The 24,537-nt window shown below is 39.1% G+C and overlaps 1 protein-coding gene across 1 annotated transcript in view; it reads right to left on the reverse strand.

Moving 5' to 3' along the window:
• The window catches only part of THSD7A (thrombospondin type 1 domain containing 7A), a 216,368-nt gene that overhangs the window by 123,198 nt on the left and 68,633 nt on the right, over positions 1-24,537 (reverse strand). Inside the window, exon 2 of the mRNA XM_075492899.1 lies at positions 8,859-9,690. Coding sequence (XP_075349014.1) covers positions 8,859-9,690 — 832 coding nt within the window. The remainder of the gene's footprint in view (positions 1-8,858; positions 9,691-24,537) is intronic.

Genomic DNA, 24,537 nt, shown 5'->3' on the forward strand with positions numbered 1-24,537 from the left:
CTGAAATTAAAATAAGAAATAAAAATACTGAAAATTATATTACTAATATTAGTTGTGTCTCAGGTATTCAGCCTGACCTCGGTACCAGGAAAGCTGATGGAGCAGATCATCCTGAGTGCCATCACACGTCATGTAGAGGATAACCAAGGGATCAAGCCCAGCCAGCATGGGTTTAGGAAAGGCAGGTCCTGCTTAACCAACCTGATCTCCTTCTACAACAAGGTGACCCACCTAATGGATGAGGGGAAGGCTGTGGATGTTGTCTATCTAGACTTCAGTAAAGCCTTTGACATGGTTTCCCACAGCTTTCACCTGGAGAAACTGGCTGCTCATGGCTTGGATGAGCGTACTCTTCGCTGGGTAAAAAAACTGGCTGGATGGCCAGGCCCAAAGAGTGGTGGTGAATGGAGTTTACTCCAGTTGGCAGCCGGTGACAAGTGGTGTTCCCCAGGGCTCTGTGTTGGGGCCAGTTCTGTTTAATATCTTTATCAATGATCTGGACGAAGGGATCGAGTGCACCCTCAGTAAGTTTGCAGACGACACCAAGTTGTGCGGGAGTGTTGGTCTGCTTGAGGGTAGGCAGGCTCTGCAGAGGGACCTGGACAGGCTGGATCGATGGGCTGGGGCCAATTGTATGAGGTTCAACAAGGCCAAGTGCAAGGTCCTGCACTTGGGCCAGAACAACCCCATGCAATGCTACAGGCTTGGGAAAGAGTGGCTGGCAAGCTGCCCAGCTGAAAAGGACCTGGGGATGTTGGTCGATAGGCAGCTGAATATGAGCCAGCAGTGTGCCCAGGCGGCCAAGAAAGCCAATGGCATCCTGGCTTGTATCAAAAATAGCGTGGCCAGCAGGACTAGGGAAGTGATCGTGCCCCTGTACTCAGCACTGGTGAGGCCGCACCTCGAATACTGTGTTCAGTTTTGGGCCCCTCACTACAAGAGAGACATTGAGGTGCTGGAGTGTGTCCAGAGAAGGGCAACGAAGGTGGTGAAGGGTCTGGAGCACAAGTCTGATGAGGAGCGGCTGAGGGAACTGGGGTTGTTTAGCCTGGAGAAAAGGAGGCTGAGGGGAGACCTTATTGCTCTCTACAACTACCTGAAAGGAGGTTGTAGAGAGGTGGGGGTCGGTCTCTTCTACCAGGTAACAAGTGATAGGACAAGAGGAAATGGCCTCAAGTTGTACCAGGGGAGGTTTAGACTGGGTATTAGGAAAAGTTTCTTCACTGAAAGGGTTATCAAGCATTGGAACAGGCTGCCCAGGGAAGTGGTTGAGTCGCCATCCCTGGAAGTATTTAAAAGACATTTGGATGAGGTGCTTAGGGACATGGTATAGTGGTGGTCTTGGTAGTGTTAGGTTTACGGTTGGACTCGATGATCTTAAAGGTCTTTTCCAACCTATACGATTCTGTGATTCTGTGATTATTTTAGATTTGTTCCCTGTATTGATGCCTAGCTTTGACAATATCCCTGGTTTCATTTCAGTTTCCAACATTTGGAAAAAAGTGGTCAATATTAGGAAGTAGGCTGGACATTTTATTTTCAGTGGGACCACTGAAAGTTAGGCACTGAAGTACCCAACTCTGCCATTCTGGGGATCTGCAAGTGAAGCAGAACTCTGTGACTTCCTATCCTGTGCAGTCCCCTACTCCATGGGGGACAGTATCTCCTAGGAGGATGCTCAGCTCACATGCTGTACCATAACTTTATAAAGTTCATCGAGAAAATGGGGGTATACTCTATGTCCCAGACTACGCTTAGCAGTCACATAATAGAAAAAACAAAATAACTCTAAACAAGTAATATATTCTAGTTTGTTCCTTATGGGACTATTTACAGACTATGATGTGATACCAATATAAAGATGTCCAAAATTTAGAAAAATATTGCTTGATTCGTATTTATTTATTTAGGTATATTGAAGTCACATTAGGCACATAAAAATTCTCTGACAACAAGGCAGAAAAGATGCATAAAAGTACAGCGTAGGAGTATCTTTGTTAAAGATCTCAGTGCCTAATTCCATTTACCACCATGCATCTTAATCTCTTACTAAATTAAGTCTAGAAATTCAACATAGCATTCATTCATAGAATTAATTAATTCATCATAGGATTTAAGGCCACAAGAGATTATCAGAACATGCAGTTCGACCTCATTACATTACAAGGTATTATATTTTGCTAAGGAAGACCACTTACATGCATTTGAATAAAAAATATATTCTAGAAAGGCATCCAATCTTGATGCTTTGCACAGAAATATATGAATGTCATACATCTAAATGACAGAACAACTGTTCACTATATGAAAAGAGTTAAAATATGGTGTGGAGAAAGTAATGGTTCATTGCTGTTGTTTCAATTATTCAGCACAGTGTGTACATTTCCATCTTAAATCTAGATTTTGGCATGGTATGTCAAATGTATAGCAATACTGACAAGGCACTGTCAAAACAGCAGCCTCAGTAAGATGATGGAGCAGGTACTTAGAATAGAAAGGAACACCCAGTGAATAATATTATGCATATCCACAGAAACTAATGTCTCCACCAAAATCACATGAAAAAGATACAGGATGCTTCTGACTTTCAAAAATTCTAAAAGCACAGTGGAAAATGGTAGGAAAGCAATATGCTTGCATCCTGTTTCTCTAATAATATTTTACTTTTTTATTATCCCAATGTATCTGACAATTACCCTGCTGTTTTTAGTTATCGGGAGGTTTTTCTTCCAAGATGACTTTCTTTTTCCCTGTTCTCCATTTGTCAATAGCATGTGCTTTAAGTGATTCCAAGTTAATTTATCAAGATGACTGTATATAGCTCATTATCCAAATATGTGACATTTAGAGGTGTTCTGTTAGTGAACCACTTATGGTTTCTAAACCCTTACAGTGTGGTGAGCTTGGAGGCTTCCTCTACAAAAACAGCTGCAGAGCTGCCTTTCCAGTAACATAAAACACACCTGTAGACATGCACACTTCCATCTGGTCCTCAATGAACAAGCTAGAAGTTGCTTATGCTCCTTCATCTCTCCAACCTGTCCTCTCTGCATTGCTATTCCCTCACCTTCCCACAGCCTGTCTCCTTGAAGCTACTCCACCTTAGCCACTGCCGTCTTCACATACATCACCCTTTCTGCCTGTTGCCTCATGGAGCAGCTCAGAGAAGTACAGAGAATCTTTTAAGACTTTTTCGAAGAAAGGAATTTATTACAGGGTCGAACAAACTGAGCTGCTGTATTATATGTCTGAATCTCTCTTCTATTTGCTGTCTGACAGCGTATACCTCAAGGTGACTTGTCTGCTTCTCCAAATCAGTGGCATAAAGAAAGCAACAGGCTTATGCTGTATTTTTTTTGCCCTCCTCCACACAGTCTATAACTTCAAAGGAGAGAGAGTCCATAAAGTGGATGGAGGCATTTGTTGCATGATTTGGAAGGTGAGTACTTGGATTAGGAGGTTTCAGGACCTGGAAAGGCGAACAAAGTTAAAATGTCATCCTAGAGGAGCAGATTCTCTCTCTTTTTCTGCCAACACATCTCGAGTATCACTTGTTCACCAGCCAAAATACTCGGTTGGCCATTCTCTAATTTCTCAGTCCCTGGGTATCTAGCTTAAGACTTGTGGCCACTAGTGAATATAGCGGCTGTGCTTAAAGCAGATACAGGTCTATGTGAAGTAAGCTGAAAAATCAGGCATTATATACCTCAAACTCGATGCTCAAAATTAGCAGGACAATTCAATAATTTTGGCCCTACTGTCATCTCTCATGTCTCAACTATAATATTGGAATAAATAAAAGCTTGAACTCTCCCAAACTTGAAAGTGAGTAAAGCACTGCAATAAGACCATTATGGAAACTTCCAAGAGAGTTTAATTCATTACAAGGTGTGGATATAGTTTGCTAGATATTGCATGACTGCACAGAATCAGTGAGGAGGATGAAAGTAAATAACAGATAATTACTTTCTGAGGACAGAGGTGAAACAAATGAAACATGATCATACGATCAAATGCATTATTTCCCAACAAAGAAATAAAAGCCCTGAATATATCTAAATTTTACTGTTTCCTGAATTCTCACTTCAAATTATCAATAGTGTTCAGCTTCACAAACAGGTCTCTGCCACAGAAGTGCTGCCAAGGTGTCATGGTTTAACCCCAGCTGGCAACTAAGCACCACACTGCTGCTCGCTTACCCTCTCCCCTACCTCCGGTGGGATGGGGCAGAGAATCGGGGGGGGGGGGGGGGGGGACGACAAAAAACAAACAAACAAACAACAAACAAAAAAACCCATGGGTTGAGATAAAAAAGACAGCTTAATAGGACAGCAAAGGAAAAGAAAATAATAATAATGATAATGATAAAAGAATATACAAAACAAGCGATGCACAATGCAATTGCTCACCACCCACCAACTGATGCCCAGCCCGTCCCTGAGCAGCGATCGCTGCCCCCTGGCCAACTCCCCCAGTTTCTATACTGAGCCTGACGCCATATGGTATGGAATAGCCCTTTGGCCAGTTTGGATCAACTATCTTGGCTGTGCCCCCTCCCAGCTTCTTGTGCACCTGGCAGAGCATGGGAAGCTGAAAAGCCCTTGACGAGTGCAAACATTACGTAGCAACAACTAAAACATCAGTGTGTTATCAACATTATTCTCATCCTAAATCCAAAACACAGCACTATACCAGCTACTAGGAAGAAAATTAACTCTATCCCAGCCAAAACCAGGACACAAGGGAATATTAACCAGTTCTGGGAACCACAGCAAAAGAGCTGGTGGGGACAGTTTCCTACTTGGTCTCCTCCATTTCTCCCCCCATTCAGACACGGGTGTTTTGGTCCCAGTTTAAGGAAGATAAATAAGCCATATCCAAATGATGGAGAAAAAGAAAGGAAATAGCGTAGAAATTCCTGGGATTTTTTTTTTTTTTTTAAATAGGCACTTATATCCTTGCAGAAGTGCTTTAACTCCAGCTCCATGTGCAGGCATTTGAGCTCACTGATTCTGAGCAGTTGCAGGCTGTCCCCATGCCTGCAGACCAGCTGCTACAGGGGAACTTTATGCACTTTGTCAGTGACTTTCAAAATCTTCACTGGAGTGCAGAAACATACAGGGCCAAGAAGATACTCTTGTTCCGTTCCATGTTCTTACAGTTATAAATATCTGTGCTCATAACCTGCTCCAGTCCTTCCAAATATCAAATTCTTTCCCCAATCCAGTGGGTTCTCAGTAAAGCATCGCAGTAAAATGGTTGTATGAATTAAACACTGCTAAAACAAAATATGTTTCTTAGGCTTGTACAAAACCAGCCAAAACATTTTTGCTAAACTTTCCCCCAAAAGTCTGCTCAGGAAGACAATTATGAGGAAATGTTTGAGACCCAATGGTAACAATTTGGCAGAAATAGAAGAAAGCAAAACCAGAGTACATATTACAATAGAAAATGACAGGCTTAACATGAGGCACAATCATTGCAACCTATAATAGTGCAAACAGATTTGTAATTCAAAATGAACTTTTACACACGTTTTATGTTTCTCTACATTGACAGTTTGTTGTCTAACGGCTCTCTGTGGGACCTCTGCTTTCACCAAAACTCTACTTTCACCAAAAAAAAAAAAAGAGGAAACATTTCAGAGCATCAGTATTGTCCTCTACAATAACAGCAACGTTGTCCAGGTTTTGTTAGCTATCCAGAATGGTCATTTTGCAAGTCAGCTTTAATTACTGAATTCTTTCTTCTCCAACAATTCTATTTTTAAAATATTTTCAGTGCACCAGAATTTCAGACTAAGGGAAACATAAAGCAAATATAGGTCATGTAACATGTACATTATTGCAGAATGAGCAATACAAAATCCAATATTTCATCCTTCACAGGAGACTCTGTATTGTTCACTCGGCAATAAAGTGTATAAATTACACTTTGATTTTCTTGTTTCACTTCTCTTTACCATGCCTGGTGTGCTGATGTGTCAAGAGAATTTGCCTTTTTGAAGTTTTGCTGACAGCGTTACAGAACCATTTTCTTTGGAGCACCCTTCTGAAACTTGTTTTTTTAAACCCTTTTTATACTATACCAATTTTGCTACCTCTGCAAAAAATATTACTCGCCTGAGGGTTTTTCTTCTTCTTTCAGTCATGCTGCCAGGGGGCTGATTGTTTCTGATTGCTGAAGTCAAAACTCCCTGAAAATGGACTATTCAAGCTGAAGAGCATTTCACATGAGCACGGCAGGTTTTCCAGTCACCTTACTTGTCTATATTATTTAGTAACACAGTTACTATGTGATGGAGATTATAAAATCATTTCAGCTGGCTGCATTGACAGCCTGGGCAGAAAAATAATTCTATTGCTTGAGATTCTGGAATGCCAATCATAGAATAAAGCATTTGACCACTTAGTGAAGAGTGCAGCATAAATGAAACAAATGGATATATAGATGACATACATAGATAGGTCTCTGAAGCCAATGTATCAGTGCCAGAATTTCTCACATGAGTCATTTAACCAAATTTTCTTGTTTTCACTATGCAACTGGAAAAAAAGATTCTATGTTAAACTTGATGGGAAGACTATTAGAAATCCTTTGTGCATTTACACCATAAAATTATATGTTAGACATCAAAAAGTCCACCGCATCATTTGCATCATTTTCTTTCCTGTGAAGAATTGCTCCTACATTGTATTATCTATTGTTTCACTGCCTCAGGCAAGAGGGTTTCATCCATTTCCCTGCTACAGCCTGAAATGTGCATATATGGTATAATACACTGAGGTATCTGAAATTAAGACAGCATTACTGATCTGAGTGAATTCAAGAGCGAGTGTAAAGATGATGAGTAAAGTATGCCATTGACTTCCAATTATACTTTTACTTTCTTTTACCACTTATCAGAGCCTCAGCACACAAATTATTCCCCCCCCCCTTTTTTTTTAATACAGTAGTTCTGAATTATTTGTTCAACCTAACAAAAACTTGGGGACTTTCAAACAGAGCAGCTGCCTGCTATCTGCTAGCAACTGATATGTTTGATAAATTATTCCCTATGTTTAAAGGGTAATGATGTTCCTGGGCTAGGCACAGTGTGGGCTGCATGATGTGAGGCTGGAAAAGGAAGGGGTAAAGGCGACCTCTTCCTGTACCAGCACTGAGCCAGTGCTGCAGCCAACACCTGGGACTGCCTGAGCAAGCTGATTTTGAGATTCCTGGTGCAGACATTCATCCAAGTGTGGGTCAAAATCTGAAAGAACTACAGAAAACCAGAGCTAGAGGAGACTGCAAAAAACTATGCAGTTGGCCCCTCTTCCCTAACCAAGGGTTACTGGAGGCGTATCATTACTGACACGTGCATTTCTAGCCTATTCTTATAAACCTTTGAAGATGGAGGTGCCACGCATTCCCCAGGCAATCTTTTCCAGAGCTTCACTATTCCCAGTATTGCGAAGTCTAACCTCATTCAGCACTGCTGTGATTAGCCCATTATTGCTTTTCCTATACATCCATAATACATAGAGAATAGCTCGTTCCATTCTTCCTGGTGACGGGTATTTACATACTCACAGACACTTCAGATTTTCGCTCATATGTCCCTCCTTCCAACTAAACAATCCAAAACTTACAGTTCTTCCCTCAAGCCAGGGACCTCTCATCATTTTCCCATTTTACTGCTGGATCCTCTCTTGAAAGGAGAGGATACACTCAAAAAACGTTTACTACACTTGAAAAACTATAATATATGGTTTCTGATACAAAACGTTGAAGCAATTACAAGTTCCTTGATAGAATGTTTAACTGGCACAACAAAAACTCCCAAGTAAAATACCATGAAAAAAGTTCATAAACACTAACCTAGCAGCAATGTATGTCAGCCTCATTCAGCAAGATATCTTAGTCATTTCACAGTTGATGTAAAATTGATTAATCATGTATTGAACTAGAGGAAAGGAAATAGAAAGAATCACATCAAAGACGGAAAAAGGTAGACTAGACTGAAAGAAGACTTTTTAGCGGGACAAAAACATTCAGGGGGATGGGAAGGAAAAAATGAGCTAGCAAGAGAAAGCCAGGTAAAACAAACAAGTGGAAGGTAATACGGTTGCAGAAAAGTACGCAGAAGCCTATGGAAAGAGTTATCAAAACACCCGTGACTGCCAAAACTCCTGAAAAGTAAAATAATAAATAAATAAATAAAAATATCAGAAGAAAACAGACAGACAGCATAAAGGTGCCGATGAGAAAGAAAAAGAGGAAGCACATAGAAGAAACAAAGAGGTTTCACGGTCTCCGTTTCAGGAATTTTGCCATAAGAATCAAGAAGGACAAACAGTATCTCATGCTCTTCTATTTCAAAACAAAACATACTGGAAAGAATAGATACTGCCTTCTCCTGCAGCATCTTTCTGTTTTCTGCTTTTGCTGTGAGTGAGACCCAGCCCAGTTTCCTGCTAGTCTTTGTGCCCAGAACCTTAAAAGCAGTAACAACACCTCTTCCAAACGTGCATGACTTGTTGGAGAGCAAAAACCTCCCTGAACCCACAGAAACAGAGCAGATATTTGACAAATATCTTCAAGCTTTTGGGGGAAATCTATTGAGACAAACAGAACCTAGGGAGTTAGTATAGCTTAACAGTGCACATTTATGTGATGCTTAGTATGATTACCAGCTCAGTGTGCATGTTTCATATCATAGAAACATCTTGAGCTTGATGAGGGATGTTCATACTGGAAATAGCATGTGCCCCATACTGAGATTCAGGATCGTGTAAAATAATACCAGTGTGCACTTATGCATGCTTTACCTTAAACAGTGAAAAATAAAGATGTGCAAATTAATAAATAGTCATTACCTCAGAGCAGCAGTTTTCCCATTTCTGTGAGTACATGTGACCTGCCTGGTTTGGTACCCAATTTGTATGTCCCAATATTTGTTCTCCTGTCTATTCTGTCTGTTTCGGTTCCTCTTCTTTTTAATTAACTCACGAGCCTCGGGATCCCGAACTGCCTTTTCTCTGTCCTTTTCCTTGTCTTTGTTCTTCCCTCGTTTCCTCGCTTGCCTTATTTGTCTCGAATGGGGCACTGAGCATGTGCTCCAGGGTCCCACATTTAGGCTATACAGGCTTTCTTCAGCAGTGCACGGGCTAGACTGACAGATCTGAAACTCGGTGAGGTTAGGGCAAGCAGACCCACCGAACTGCGGTGGAGCCACAACGTGCCGAGTTCGATGCTGAAGCCCATTGCCGCAGGTCTTGGAACACTCCGACCAGGGGGCAAATTCGGCCACGATGCAGTCCTGCCGGCACGGGATGAGGCACGCCTGCTCCTGGCGGGGCTTCGGCTCAAAGTACTCGCAGATGACATCCTCAGCCGGCACCCCGTTGGACTTCTGGATACAGGTGATGTCCCTTGTCTGGATCCCTTCCTCCCCTCTGAGGCACTCCAGGGGCTTCTCGTGGCTCCGGGAGAGGACGGGCCGGCACTGGTTCCAGCTGCCAATCTGCCAGTCATACAGCTCCTTATGCCAGTCGCAGACCCGAAAACAGCTCTGCTGGTTGTCCGGCCGCTCTGGCTGCTTGCAGTTCGTGGGCAGTGTGGTCCAGCCCTCCACATGGGCACACCACACAGCTCGCGTCTGGATGCCACCCGGACCACATTCATCTCCCATGCATCTCCCCCATGGACCTGGAAAACAAGAGAAGATGCTAACATTGCACACACAATTGTTTTTCTGCCATGGTGCAAAACCAAGCTCACAGAACCAGTTTTGCATTTCCTACATCTCTAAGAATTTCATTCTTGGGGAAACTCGAACTTGGAAAACACAAAACAAGTAGAGGATTATTCTTCATCTCCTATTTTTATGATTACAGATGCATTTCATTTTTTATCCTAGACAAATTGAATATTTAATTTCAAGAACATACACAGGAATTGTGTATGTTCATACACAGGAATTGTGTATGTGCAAGGAGGTTGTAGGGAGGTGGGGGTTGGTCTCTCCTCCCAAGTAACAAGCGATAGGACAAGAGGAAATGGCCTCAAGTTGCGCCAGGGGAGGTTTAGACTGGATATTAGGAAATTTTTCTTCACTGAAAGGGTTATCAAGCATTGGAACAGGCTGCCCAGGAAGTGGTTGAGTCACCAGCCCTGGAGGTATTTAAAAGATGTTTGGATGAGGTGCTTAGGGACATGGTATAGTGGTGGTCTTGGCAGTGTTAGGTTTACGGTTGGACTCGGTGATCTTAAAGGTCTTTTCCAACCTATACGATTCCGTGATTCTGTGAATTAATCACATTAGAGAACTAAGAACTGAGCAATCACAAAGCCATCCCGTAGTTGATGTTTTGACTAGCAAGATAGGAGCCAAAGTCCTCCCCTCCAAGGCATGAATCTAATCTTCTCCCTCACCTGCATGAATACCCTTTCCTAGACTGTTTTGGTTTTTGCTTCACATTTCTACTGCACTACTCTTTATACTCTGATGCCAACCGATATCACATTCTCTTCCTTCCATATTATGTTAAGTAATGAGAACAACAACATAATACATTTTGAAAAATAGAGTAATTTCAGGTAGGCCACTTCTGTTCTTTCCTTTATTATAACTAAAATAAAAATTAAAAGCCAGTTAAGGAGTGTTTGTTCCACACAATCTGTGAAATGATTACACAGAATAAGTTCTTGAAAACAGAGACATACCAGCTGGCTACTCTCCAAAGAACAAAAGCCATTGCTTTTTAAAAATCTCTAAGGTCTATAGTAAATACTTGACATATTGTTATAATTAGTGTCAACAAAACCAATAAAAACCTATATCCTTGAAAGCTGATATGATTGCTTTTTCCATTATTAAAACTGTAATATTCACCCGGTTCAATTCACAAAATCCACAAATCAGAGGGTAAAAACCCCTCTGTTTTTCAGGGTTTTTTATGACCTCCCCTCATACACACCATGCACTGAGTTACTATGAAAGAGGAAAAGAACAAGCAGTTCAGAAAAAAAAACCGTAACCATTTCCCAAAGAAAAGATGTCTACCTGCAGACAGTTGGTCACACATAAGACATTTTCTCTGACTGCGGAGTGCTCATGTTCCATGAAGAAACTGGGGCCAGGCCAAGCAATCCTCATTCATATGAATGGCCCCAGTAACAAGACTATTAGTGTGAGTAAAGTTGTGAGAGATGCTGGGCTGAGCCTTTGTTATTTCCAAAGCAGGTTAACAGAATATTTCTGGTACTGCACAAGTGTAAGTTAAACAAACTATAGCAGGTACAAATTATTTACAACACCTTCTTATTGAATGACTGGAAGGAATATGAAGCCACATCTTATTACCGATTCCCATGAGTTTTAAAACTCTCATTGACTTCAACACCATTTTCAGCTGTTCATCCAACATAGCCTCAGTAGCCGTTTGGGAAAGGGCTGATGATAGGCTATACACTTAGCCTCTGCTCCTCATTGCCTCTTTTTTAAGTGGACACTGCGGCTGAACAGTTTGTTTGTAGTTCTAAAGTCCTAAGCATTAATACTCCGTAGCAATGCCAGCTGGCAGAGACTGATTCAGCCCATGGAAACTCCTCCATATTTTCTGCAGATTAAGTTTGAAGTAGGGTTTCCAAGGTTTAGCTAGCTATCCAGAAGAATAAATGTATATTAAATACAAATACATTTCCATTTCAGCATGATTACCCTACTTTATCTCTAACCAGCCTTCCACAAATGACATAATCATTGTTGTATTTAATTTAAGTCTGTTTACACTGAGTTAAGAGTTATCATTTCCCCAGAACACCACTTTGAACACTTGCCAACTTTAAAAGAATAAAGACTGCAGAAAATCTCCAACTAAAGCAGAGATACTAAAATAATTGTGATTGAAATAAAGCTAAATCATTCATCTTGCAAACTACAAACTTCTGTCTCATCGGATCACTGCACCCTTGTGTATACTATGTGTGTTCAAGGAAGAAATCCCTCTTTTTAAAGATCAGGTCTTTACTGTACTCCAGATGAAGAGTTTGCCCATTTGGGATTCTACCAAATTTCCCATCATCAATTATCCAATAAATTACATTGTACCTAAAAATTGTGCTTGACATCTAAGTATCTTCAATCCAATTCATTGACACGTTTATACTAATGCAGATGATAAATATCTCGGCCTCAATGCACGAACTACTGCCTTTGGCAATGTAAATATGAAAAATAGTCTGTACATGGAGTGTGATAATTGGACAAAAATAAGCTCTTTCATTATATTACAAGAATGCTGGTTTTAAAGTGGATCCAAAATAACAATGAGGCACACAGATAGGCTGATGTATTAAACTGCATTATTTTGTTTTTGCTGTGAAGTAGTATGCAATTTTATAAAAGCATTGCCAGTGAGTACCAACAAACCACATTTATGTGAACCTTTGAACAAACTACTACTTAGCACCTCCAGGTTCATGTAATTGTTGACAGAGAGGTATTAGTGATATATCTGACCCTCCTCCTTATCTACATTAAGTTGATTTTTAAGTTTAAATAAAAAATAATCTGTTTAGAGTACAAGGCTGCAAGTACTCCAAAATCTTAAATTTTCACTCTGCTGCACACTTCTTTACATGACTATGACAGGGCCCTAAAGTGAGCCACAGCTTTGGGGCAGGGATCTGTTTAGGCTTTCTCCTTAGTGAGCTCCCTCAAAAGACTAAAGGGCTTCCACGCTTGACCACATCTAATTTCATTTGCGCAGAAACTTAAAACTTGTGAAGGGGAGAGGTGTTAAAGAAAGAATACTGAAAGCAAAAGCAAAAAATAAAAAAATAAATTAGTTATACACAATTCTTCCCCTGCCCGTTGAGCCTCCGTGGTGACTCTGTGCTTCCCTCCCATCCAGTGACTTTCTGAGTGCAAGCAAACTCTGTCCTGTCCTCTCCGGCCTCTAGAAACCCCTCTCCCCCTGCAGACTGGCCACCTGCTCCCTGCCATACCCCCCACACTCTCACACTTTCTCTCTTTTCTATGCTATCTCCCCATCTTTGTAGATGGCTCCACCAACAACTACTTCAACAAATGTAATGCCAATCAGGAACAAAAAAGTGTAACTGGTATCATTCGTCAAAAATAGTCACATTTCTCTTTGGGGTTATGGAAGATATGGGGGGAAAAAAAAAAAGAAAAAAAAACCCTAACACTTCCATACTCAGTGCTCCTTTAGAATAAGAGCTTCAAGCTAATTTCCAATGAATTGATTTCACAATACCTATGAATATCTCAGCAATCTCAACAGCTTACTTTAACCCAATTGTCTTATTTGGGGGGAAGAAGAGGAATTGCCATTTTGTTACTTTCTTCAGCTTTTAAAAAAAATTTTAAAAAAAGATGTATTTCTAGCAATAAGAACAGAAACTTGCTTTGACCAAAATTATTCTGAGAAATGCCAAAACTTTTTTTTTCTTTTGAAAACAATTTCTGGCACCCACATTAACCAACATTTCCATCAGTTTTCAGCTGCACACTGCTTTGAAATCTTCAGTTACGTTATCCACCTTTTCTTGTAGGATCACAAGTCACTGTTGTTAACCTCAAGCACTTGCTGAGGAATGTTGTTGCCATACGTTCTTTAGATGGACCCCACAAAAAGAGAGAGAGAAGCTCCGCTGCAATTCCCTTTACAGGTACCCATCTCTCTCTCTCTACCAATTATAAAAAGAGCCTACAATAATTCACTTCTAATGTAAGTGGCCCCAAACACATTGCAAGCTTCAAGGCCAGACATGGTTCTCATTTGAAAAAATCACAGAAAAGCAGGAAAAGAAATGTCTCTGAACAGAATAAAGGGGCTTTGCAACTTTGTCCAACTAACAAGAAATGCATCCCAAAGTAGCCCTAATCCACTGTCAATTTTTTTTCTCATTGCTACAGATTGAAGAGAAAGCACTCAGCACATGCTTACAATATTTCTTTGCCTGCTGGTCAAGAGATCACTGAAGATACATGATGAAAAAATAGTGGAGGCAGAGGCTTTGAATGATCCTCTAAAGTATGAGAAAACCACATACAGATCACCTGCAACGTGTTTTTTATATTACATTATATCATTATTATGGGCAGTACATTTACCACAACATTTGTAAATGTAAAATTCTGGGATAAAATTAATCTCACAAAAATTAGTGTAGCGTAGATATGCAACTCAGCAATGAAAGAGATGAGCAGAATGCAATGTAAAGAGTCTCACCCACCACCATCGCTTAAAGGCTGCAGGAGGTGGGGGTGGCTGCTTTTTCACAAATCCTCATCTGATGTTAAGCACTAGTAACAACAACAGAAAGTCTTTAGGAAAGCTGTCGAGCCTAATCAAGGCCTCATATGATGTTTTAATTTGTTCTTTATGAATATTCTTTAGGTTCTCTCTTTCCCACTGAAGCAGTCTTCACACAGACACTCTGCTCTCCCTGCTGTGCACCGATCCAGTTACGCCCGGGCAATGGGATGTATGTGTGCTTAAACCACTTCGCACTGGGGAAAAAAGCTGCTGCTGTGAATACAAAGTAGTTTTTCTTAGGATTTTGTTTTAAACATATTTAGGTGAATGAGTCATAGTTTACCTATACTTGTCTTATGAAAATACCATCATTTATCTGCTTTTTGTTTAATCAGCGTACTACAAATGGCAATTACAGAAATAAATAGGAAGCTTGCTTCTTTTTTTGTTGTTGGGAGTTGTCACTGAAGTCTTAGCGAGTTTAAAATGTCATTTGTAATTCTTTGTCTTCTAAAGAGATTACTGTAAAATACAATATTAAGATTCCCTCTAAGCTTCTGGAGGATTAACATTTATTTTTGTTAGGGAGCAGGAAAGTACATGAATTAACCCTTACTGCAAGTTTATTCTGAAATTTCAGGGAGTGATCACAGTGGAGTCAAAAAATCAAGACAAAAACCCCACTAAAGCACTGATAGCTTTGCTGCTGAGAACGAAGTAAGCTATCGTAGTATTTAATATCTTATGTATTAATATTGTCTCAGGTATTAAAATTACCACTATTTGAAGAAGAAAAAAATTATTTTGAACTTTGATCCAGGGCAAATAAGGCTATGTGAAAATCTCTTGAGCTTTTCCCTACATACAAATACAAAAAAATAGAGAAAACAAGCCCCCAACTATCCCCAAACATAAAACACAAAACACGTCTTAAAACGTCAAGCAAGACATTACTCCCATTTTTAACAAATGAGGGTTGCACCACTGATTTCATCTGAATTTTGCTGTACTTTCAGTGAGAACTGGTTTTGACGCACTTTTGTGTTACTAGTTTGGTGCCTGTAAGTAGCATTAGCAGTTTAATGCCAGAGAGACTCAGACTGCACAAGACAATGAGCAGCTTAGTTTTCAGTATTTTGAGAGGATTGTATTTAAAAAGACCAATGACAGACTGATTAGCAGAAATCTACTTTTCCTAAGTTCAGAAACAAGCTAACCTTACCCAATATTGGATACCTCCAATTTCTTTGTATTATGAGATGTGGGCCAAGAAGGTTAACTGGGTGATACAGGGCTGAGAGTCAGAAGGACACCAGTATTACAAGATACAGTTCAGGCCCAAGCAGTAAATCTGGAGAGAGGTCAAAAAGACATAGATCAAGAAGTCTTTGAAGGACTCGGGAGATGACAGTGAATGCAAACTGCAGCTCCTGATAGATAGCGGAGCTGGTCGAGGAGCACGATGAACAGCAGACCACCGAGAATATATCGGCCTCAGAGCTGCTGCCAAAATCACTTGCAGATCCACTTGGCTAAATTAAAATATGATAAGCATGTCTATAACTTGGTACAGTATACCTATATTATCTATATTTGCTTTACACAATTATGGCGGCAAAGGAAAAACAACTGCTGCCGCAACGGAGTATTTTTATCACAAGCAGTAGCCAACTGCGAAAATCTAAACAGGAAACTGAGTCTCACTGGTACAGACACGTTGCCTATTACACTGGGAAGAAGTAATACAGCAAAATGCCATAATTCTAGATAAATTATTGATAACTTTTTTTTTTTTTTAATATAGAACCTGAGATGCTGCCAACACAAGCTGGCCGCATTTGGAGAGACAGATTCTGTAATTTATACTATCGGGAGTGCCAAGACAGAAGATGATCACTGACAGCCAAAACCTTTATTTTTGCCTCTTTCCCACAGGTAACGGGACTCCCTGGGTGCTGTATGGTTTGCCGCCTGCCCTGTTTGCCAGCAAACTCTCCCCTCCAGGAGTGCTATGGATCACCTTGACTGTCATTTCTATTTAATGCTTTTGTCTTTCTCGGCTCCTCTTTCAGAGGTTGAAAAGAACAGGCAAGGCAGTGTCTGCATCAAAGAAAATGGATTCAGGATATGGAAGAGAGATAAAAAAGGAAAGGATTCCCAACATAATAAAACATAACACCTGTGATTCGGAGGAAGATAATGGAGAATCAAATATGCCTACAAATGATTTGACTCCTAGGTCAATCTTTTTATTTCCTTATAGTATAAGGGAGAGTGTAAGCCACACCGCAGTTCAAATAATTTCAGAATCTGAAGAACAAGTTGTTCACATTTCTCAAATTAATAAGGAAATATAAAAATTAACATTAAAAAACAGTGACGTAGATGAATCTAATCTACAAATTTCACATTGTTTCCCCAACTTTCCAGGGCACACTTTCAAACAATGGGATAAAGGAAAAGGCAAACTTGAAAGTATATAAAAATCAGCCACTTAGATAGCTTTCTAGCTGTGCACATAATTATTAAGACACTTTATAAGTGTGGGCCCTTTTATTTTTTCCCCCTATTAATATCCATTGGGAAAATACACTCACACATGTTCCTGATACTATTAATGGCATGGCAATCAACATTATCCATCTGTTTTCAAATTCCTCTTAAAATCATGAATGTAATACACATGAAATAAAAGTAAGAGTACCACACCAGTTTAAATTCTGACATCAACATCACAAAAAGCATAACGCTTACTCAGTGTTTCCCTAACCGAGCATTTTCATACTAGAACCTCACAAATTACTGGAACCAAATTTTACTTATTTGCCTCCAGCAAGTACTCCTTTTGTATATTAGAAAACTGGTGTGTCTAAAACAAGGTTGTGTACTTCATAAGAAAAAATTTTGAATTTAACATGCTTGCCCAGTGTTGATGCAGCAGCCTCCTGTGCCGTAATTCATGGTAGTTTTAACACCACATTTCACTTGGTAGAGAGGGGTTTTGTCTGCTTACCTTAACATTGTGACAATTATAATAGATATTGAAATTTTTTTTTTAATCTGTTATAAACATGGAGAAGGTAAAAAGCATCTATTTCTATAGTACAAAAAAATACATAAAGAAACAAAATGGTCTCAAAAATTTTCTCCTTTATTTAATATAATGCTAGTTCTTCATCTCCCAGACAGTCAGGTCTGAAAACCTAATCCAACACTTTAAAAAAAAAAGAAGAAAACCCAACCACCTCCTTATATTTGTCACTGTTTGATATTTATTTTGTTGCTCTGGCTGTGCGGATTCAAATTTTTAAATAAACTGCATCAGGGCTCCCACTTTTCATACCACATTTTTTCCCAAAGTAATTTGAATGTACAGCGGCGTAACACCCTGAAAATCGCGATCTACACTAAAGCTATCAAGAGTCTCCAGCTCACGGTAGTGGTGCAACATGATTATCTGAAGTATATGCTAGCACATACGCAAACATGAAAGGCTGACAGCTCACAGTGCAGAACTATCTGGCTTTGTGTAGTTGAATGAAATCCTTTCCTTTAGACTTATTATAAACTTAAGCTACTTCTCAAAACATTATTCAGTTTTAAAACAGTTCTTCCTCCAAACCTTTTTTTTTTTAGCATGAGTCGTCTAACGATTCATTTTTCCTTTACATAGCATAGCAGTAGCAGCCAAAATGAATACTGAATGAATACACGAAAGGAATACTTAATTGAAGCAGCATGCTTTAAAGAGAAATAGAGCTTCTATGTTCTACAAAGCAATTACATTGCTTTGAGCCTCTAGTCATGTTGTAATAAATACTTCTGATACTGTAAGATACTGAATACAGTTTCTTCTAGCCCACAGTCTGTTTACATATAAAGCTGGTTCATGAACATTTCTTAGTTTCCTTAGAGGTGGTGTTAAAACCATACTAACGTATTCCTCGCACTCCTCTCCTTATGTTCTCTCTCTAGCCACACTGCTGGCTGAAAAGCCAGATAAAGCTCTTCTGACAGAATGATGATTCCCATACATAGCAAACACTCTTGCAGGCTTTGTAAGTTGGATGAAAGGCTTTATCAACCTTTGGTTGTCTCTCTCCCACACATGACTGTTTTGTTTTCTTCTGATTACTAACAGTTGAAAGCTGCTCTGCATCTCCTGTGTGAGACAGCTATGCTGACTCAGACCAAAGTCCTACCTACCCCAGTACCCATCTCCCACAGCAACAAAGAGCAGAGGCTTGAAGAAGGTGTAGAAATATGGTGAGCATATACGATGCCTTCCCTGGTACCCTCCCAGTTTACCACCATTTCCAGCTCACACACCACGGTAGACGTGTTGGTACGACGCTTCTAATATAATTAATACTTATACATGGACATCAGATAAGGAACGTCCATGTGTTCTTCAACTGCCTTCTAAAGAAGATCAATTTTAGAAATCATATTAGAAACTCCTACATTTGCTGGGTTTTTTTCTGTGCAAGGCTACCAGAAATGTAACGATAGAAAATACATGGCGTGAAGCTGGTTTTCCTTACGCAGTGGGCAAGGAAAAACAAAACAAAAACAACTCCTGTGAACAGCAGAGCCAATTATGAGTGAACCTGTGAAATCAATAGTTCCAATTATTATACAGACTGTAATCATAAGTAAATATTAACATTTTACAATGAAAGCTCTATAATTATATGAGCAACAATAACATCACCACAAATTATTCTTATCTGTATCCCTGTAGATTTTTACAGCTCTGTCTGCATCGGAGTCTGATTTTAAGGGATAGATTATTGAGAAAACCAATTCAGGATCCACTGCGTATTAAAGAGGAGGATTTGATTTGTATAGATTAAGATATGGTTTTCCCCTTGGTTTTGAACCAAGATTCACCGTTTTCTCCCCTTTGGCGTTTTACATTCAATTTACTCACAAACCTCAAGGCAAATTCTAACTGAAACACTGCTAAGAGAACATCTCACTTAACCCGAAAATCTCATTGCTAGTACTATTCTTAGTGACTATACATGGAAATGCAGATTTGTGCACTAATTCAACAAACTGAGGCTTGCCATCCACTTTTCATCAGCAAACGCCAATTACATTAAATGGAAAAACACTACTAGCCCTTGTCATGCCACTTGGGCATCAGCATGCGTTGCAGTACCAATTTCTTGGTACTATGAGGAGAGTTTATTTTTGTGCAGTCTCGTGCAATTTCATGGTTTTCAGCCATATTGCACAGGTTACAGGGACTTTAAATCAGATCACTTTCACTTCTATCATGAATAATTTTGCAATTCAGTTTGTTAAACATGATTTTCTTCAGTACACGCCAGCTGATATATTAAAAAAGAGAAGACAAACTATTTCTCTTTCAGTTAGCATCAAGACTAAGTGAATGCTTTTATTTTTCTGCCTCTGTCTTGTTTTCTGCCCTTTTATTTCTTTCCCTTGTTCATTGTAGCCTCCTGCTGTGGTGCTGATGGCCAGAAGTGCTAGTTGCAAGGCTGCCGCAACCACAGGGTACACCCGTCAGCGCAGGCCATCATGCTTGTGCCAGCCCAGCGGTTTGTAATCCCAGTCTCTGCTTACATTAGCCAAGGGCAAACAAGTCAAAAATCTCCTTCACTGAGATATGAAGAAATTTACTGCTACAGCTTTTCGGAGACTGGCTACAGCTTTTCGACTAGAGTACTAGAACCAGACATCAGAAATTAATTGTAATATCTTTGCGCACTGACTTTTTTGTATCTTGCAGGAATTCTGACCCTTTAATGTCAGACAAGGTAGCAGGAAGTTGGTTTTAAGAAAACGCTACAATTTAGTTGCATGAAGTTGGAAAGACGTTTAGGTTGTACTCTCAGCCCTACTGCTAGCCTGCAGGATGATCTACGTACAACATTTCTGTCTCCTTGCACTTCAGCTTCTTCCGTGTAAGGCAGGGGCAACAATATGAATTTTTAAAGCCCATTTAGATGTATTGATGAAAAACGGTGTGTAATAAGTAAATAGCAGTAGGAATACATGTTCTATCATTTTCTCTCTGGAAGCACACAATTTACTCAATATCTTTCCCTTGAGTTTTGCCCTAAATCCCAGTTGCGTTGAAAGGTGTGTTTTAATAAAAAAAAGCAAGAAGCCCAGACGATAAGCTGCTGCTTTTTCTTACTCTTGACAGAAACCTTATTCATAGAGCACAGCACGCATACTTCTCGTCTGTGTCTTCCCTCTGCCTCCTTGGCCACAAGAGATCTAATATAGATATTCAAGGATCAAATAGGAATGTTTCTCATATCTCTGGATTATTTATAGTTGTTTTGTTTGCCACTAATGGAATAAAATAAAATAGGAGACCTGAACTTAATGAATATGACTTAGATGATGTTCTGGACCTGTCATCCTTTTGGTTTTCTTCTAATTCGTTGAAGCAAAGAAAGTTTCATACAATTGCGTCTTCAAGTACAGAACACATTTATTTTTATTTACCTTTAAATATTTCATTATTTAAATTGCCTACGTGTTGGACTGAAATAACAATCCAGTAATAAATCTTTTGAAGTGCACTACGACTTTATGTCTTGCTGAGATACATTCTCCCAAGCATATCCTCTGTTCATTTATTATTCATTATCATCTACAGTTTGCTGAATTCCTGTGAAACCCATTTTCAATTTTTAAATGGCAAATTTCCCCTAAAATTGTGGTGCTTTCATTATATAGACATAGTACTTAAAACTATGGGAAGGAAAGCCAACTAAGCCATGCTGATGTATTCAAAATAGAGGTGCTGCTGTGTATCAGACAAGGACAGATCTTTATCAGTTTTGAAGAAGTCTTGTCAGGACCATATGAAACCTGTCACTGCAATGTATGCAAAATAAGTAATGTCTTCATCTGAGCACTCCATAATAAATCATTTTAATTCCAGACACAACTGAGATAAATAATTAATTCAAAAAAGTGACTATTACTCACTTCCATCTGGCAAATGTGTTGCACAATTGTATTAAAATAAGTGCTTTTGTCTATTTTTGTGATGTTGGAAATATATCTAACAAACCCTTCTGTATAAATAGGTTTTTTCAATTTTTGTTTTAGAAATAAGTAATAACTTCTATAAAATATTAACGTAGGCAGTAGTTTCAGTATCTCAGACCACATAACTTTGGCTTTTAAACAGAACTCCCCATTAATCACAGTAGGGAATTCTGCTTAAAAATACATGAACTTGATCTGGTATTATCACATTGATCTATTATTAGAACCCAAGATGTCCTATTAAAAATGCAATGAATCACTATTGCAAAAATTTAAAAGTATACAAGTATTTTAAGGAGGGCATCATAAGAATACTGTCGTATCAGAAATCTCAAGGAGATTTCTTAAAATTCCTCTCACCCATCAAAGAAACAGAGACAGGAACACAGTGACCGACCTCTACCTTAGTCTTCTGTTCTAGCACAAAAACCACTTACCTTTCCATTGCTAGTACTACCTTTGATTTCTAAAGTTACCTCACAGAGGTCATTTCATAAGAAGTAACAGCAGAATCTTTTAGAAGATGCTATTAGGAAATGACACCTCTTTTGCTCTTTTCTCTTGACAGAAGAATCCCTAAATAGTGCGTAAATTTTCTTTTTTTTTTTTTTTTTTTTTTTAGTATCACCTTAGGCCTTCTGTAGATTTGGAAGGATTTACTCAATAGTTATGTTGGTAAAGAGAAGGTGAGAGTCAAGAGAAGTCAAGAGAAGGTGAGAGATGGAGAAGGCATTAAAGGACCTCAAATGTGCAAAGCTACGAGGCTGAGGAAGAAACGTGGTATCGGGGCAGACTGCATGTTCCTCTCCAGAAAGGCAAACACAAGAAATGAATTTTTGTCTTTTTTATTAATTTGCTGCTTATTTGGAAACTGTGCTAAAGTGTCCAAGTTCAGCAGTGAGGAAAGTCATTGAATACTCCCCCAGAATGATTTTATGTCACCACTATTTTCCTGTCCTCAAAGACGACAGATTTCCTTTCTCTTCTCCTTTAACCAGGTCCTCATTCAGCCTTCAAGAAAACTGTAAACCTTTGATTTCATCAGACATTGTGAAAGCCTCTAGAAAGGACAATATGACAGAATATGCATCATGTGGTATTGATCAGGTATTTACCCAGCCAATTCTTTTAGTTTAAATTTTTGAAAAAAAGAAATTAGAAATTTTATTAACGAAATCCCAACAACATATAGGTCTGACATAATCCTTGTGTAGATAAAATGAACTCTACAGGAAAGAGAAATTCTTCCAGAGAGCTTAGCATAAAGTAAAATATGGTAAAGACGGAGTAAGGTGTCATTTGTAAATGCTATTAAAATAAGTAAAAGGAGGAAGGAAATAAACTTTTGATTTCTGCTCTTTCAGAAAGCCAGCCACAATTCTAAAAGCCCATCTAGTAAAGATAATAAATTGGATAGTACTTCCTCTACCAAGCATACTTCTGTGAAAGGCATGCAAATGCTGAAGTAAGTAAAATCCGTGTTACTACAGGATACTTAAAGGCACCCATTATACTTTACAAACAATGGTTTAAATCTGGTCTTGACTGTCACCAAATTCTCATTGTCAGCAGAAATTTAGGGATCATTTTATCAACTTCTGAGATAAAACTTGGCAATATTTAATTTTCCACAAAATATGAACACAAAGCAGTACAGAATATCATTTCTAATCTAAATACAGAAGGGAAGATAAGAGAAAGCTCGGGGGAATCTCATCCATGTGTACAAAGAGAGGGTACAAAGAGGACGGAGCCAGCCTCTTTTCAGTGGTGCCCAGTGACAGGACCAAAGACAACGGGCACAAAATGAAACACAGGAGGCTCCATCTGAACATCACGAAACACTTTTTTACTGTGAGAGTGACTGAGCACTGGAACAGGTTGCCCAGAGATGACATGGAGTCTCCATCCTTGGAGATACTCAAAAGGTGTCTGGACACGGTCCTGGGCAACTGGCTCTAGGTGGCCCTGCTTGAGCAGGGGGGTTGGACAAGGTGACCTCCAGTGGTCCCTTCCAACCTCACCCATTCTGTGATTCTGTGAAATATACACATATCAATATGAAACACAAAAGTCACAAAGGAAATATTTGGTTATGTATTTTCCAGAATCTCAGTTTCCCAAACTTCACTATGCCAAAGTTTAAATCACTGTATAAAGACTAAAAGATGTTATGCATTCATGAGTAGATATATTCAGAAAGCAGACAGTAAGAAAATGCTATTTGTTAAGGTTTTGGGTTCATGAATCATAGAATTTAGTATAAAGTCTGTACCTTTCTAGAAACGGCTATTTAATTCCACGCCAGAGATTCTGTATCAGAAAACTGACAGGAAGAACAATTTATTATGAAAACCATCTGCAGAATTTAAAAATTTAACTAAAAGATAATTCCCATAAACTTAAAATGTGTAACATGTATTCACGCTTCATTAAATATTAACTACACTAGAAATTAATTCCTAAATATTTTTACGATTATTAAGTCTAGTTGAATAGAGAAAGAACTGTGACAGATACAAAATGGCAGAAAAGATTCAAAATTATACATTGAGAAGACTTTATAATGCACTCTTTATGGATTACCACCAGCATTAAATCTCCTTGTTTAAGCTTCATTGAACAATATGTACTTATATACATATATTCATTCTTAAAATTCTTCTTCCCACTACTTCAAAATATTAGATAAATGTGACGCTCATTTTCTACATGGTGAAGGAACAGTCCACATGAAAGTCTGATTTAAAGGAGAAAATAAGTATTGGGAGAGATCTATATATCTGAACAGGGAAATTATCATTTACAGTCAGTCACACTAGTAGAAATTTTAGGACGCTGTTTGAGTTCTTATTAAGAAGCCAGCTGAATTAGGAAAAATGTATTTGAAAAAAGTGTCTGCAGAGCCCAGTTCATCAAAACTGCTGAAATGATGCTGTGATGTCAGGTCAGTCAAGTGTCTAGGTAGCTAAATAGTTTACTTAACTTTACATTCTTCCTATTTTGCTAATGATTGATTAGACCTCACTTCCTGGGTGTAACTTTACAACAGAACGTCAAGAAAGAGAGAGAAATCTGAGCGCGTCTCTTTGTGATATAATAATATTCAATTAAAAGCCATTCCAGAAAGCAACTGCACCTGAGTGAAGATCTATTCTTGCACGGCCCAAGAAGGCTCATCAAGCTAAATAACAAATCTTATCCTTTTAAAAGGCTGAGCTAACAT

Source organism: Mycteria americana, chromosome 2 (genome assembly GCF_035582795.1).
Source record: "Mycteria americana isolate JAX WOST 10 ecotype Jacksonville Zoo and Gardens chromosome 2, USCA_MyAme_1.0, whole genome shotgun sequence".
NCBI classification, from domain to species: domain Eukaryota; kingdom Metazoa; phylum Chordata; class Aves; order Ciconiiformes; family Ciconiidae; genus Mycteria; species Mycteria americana.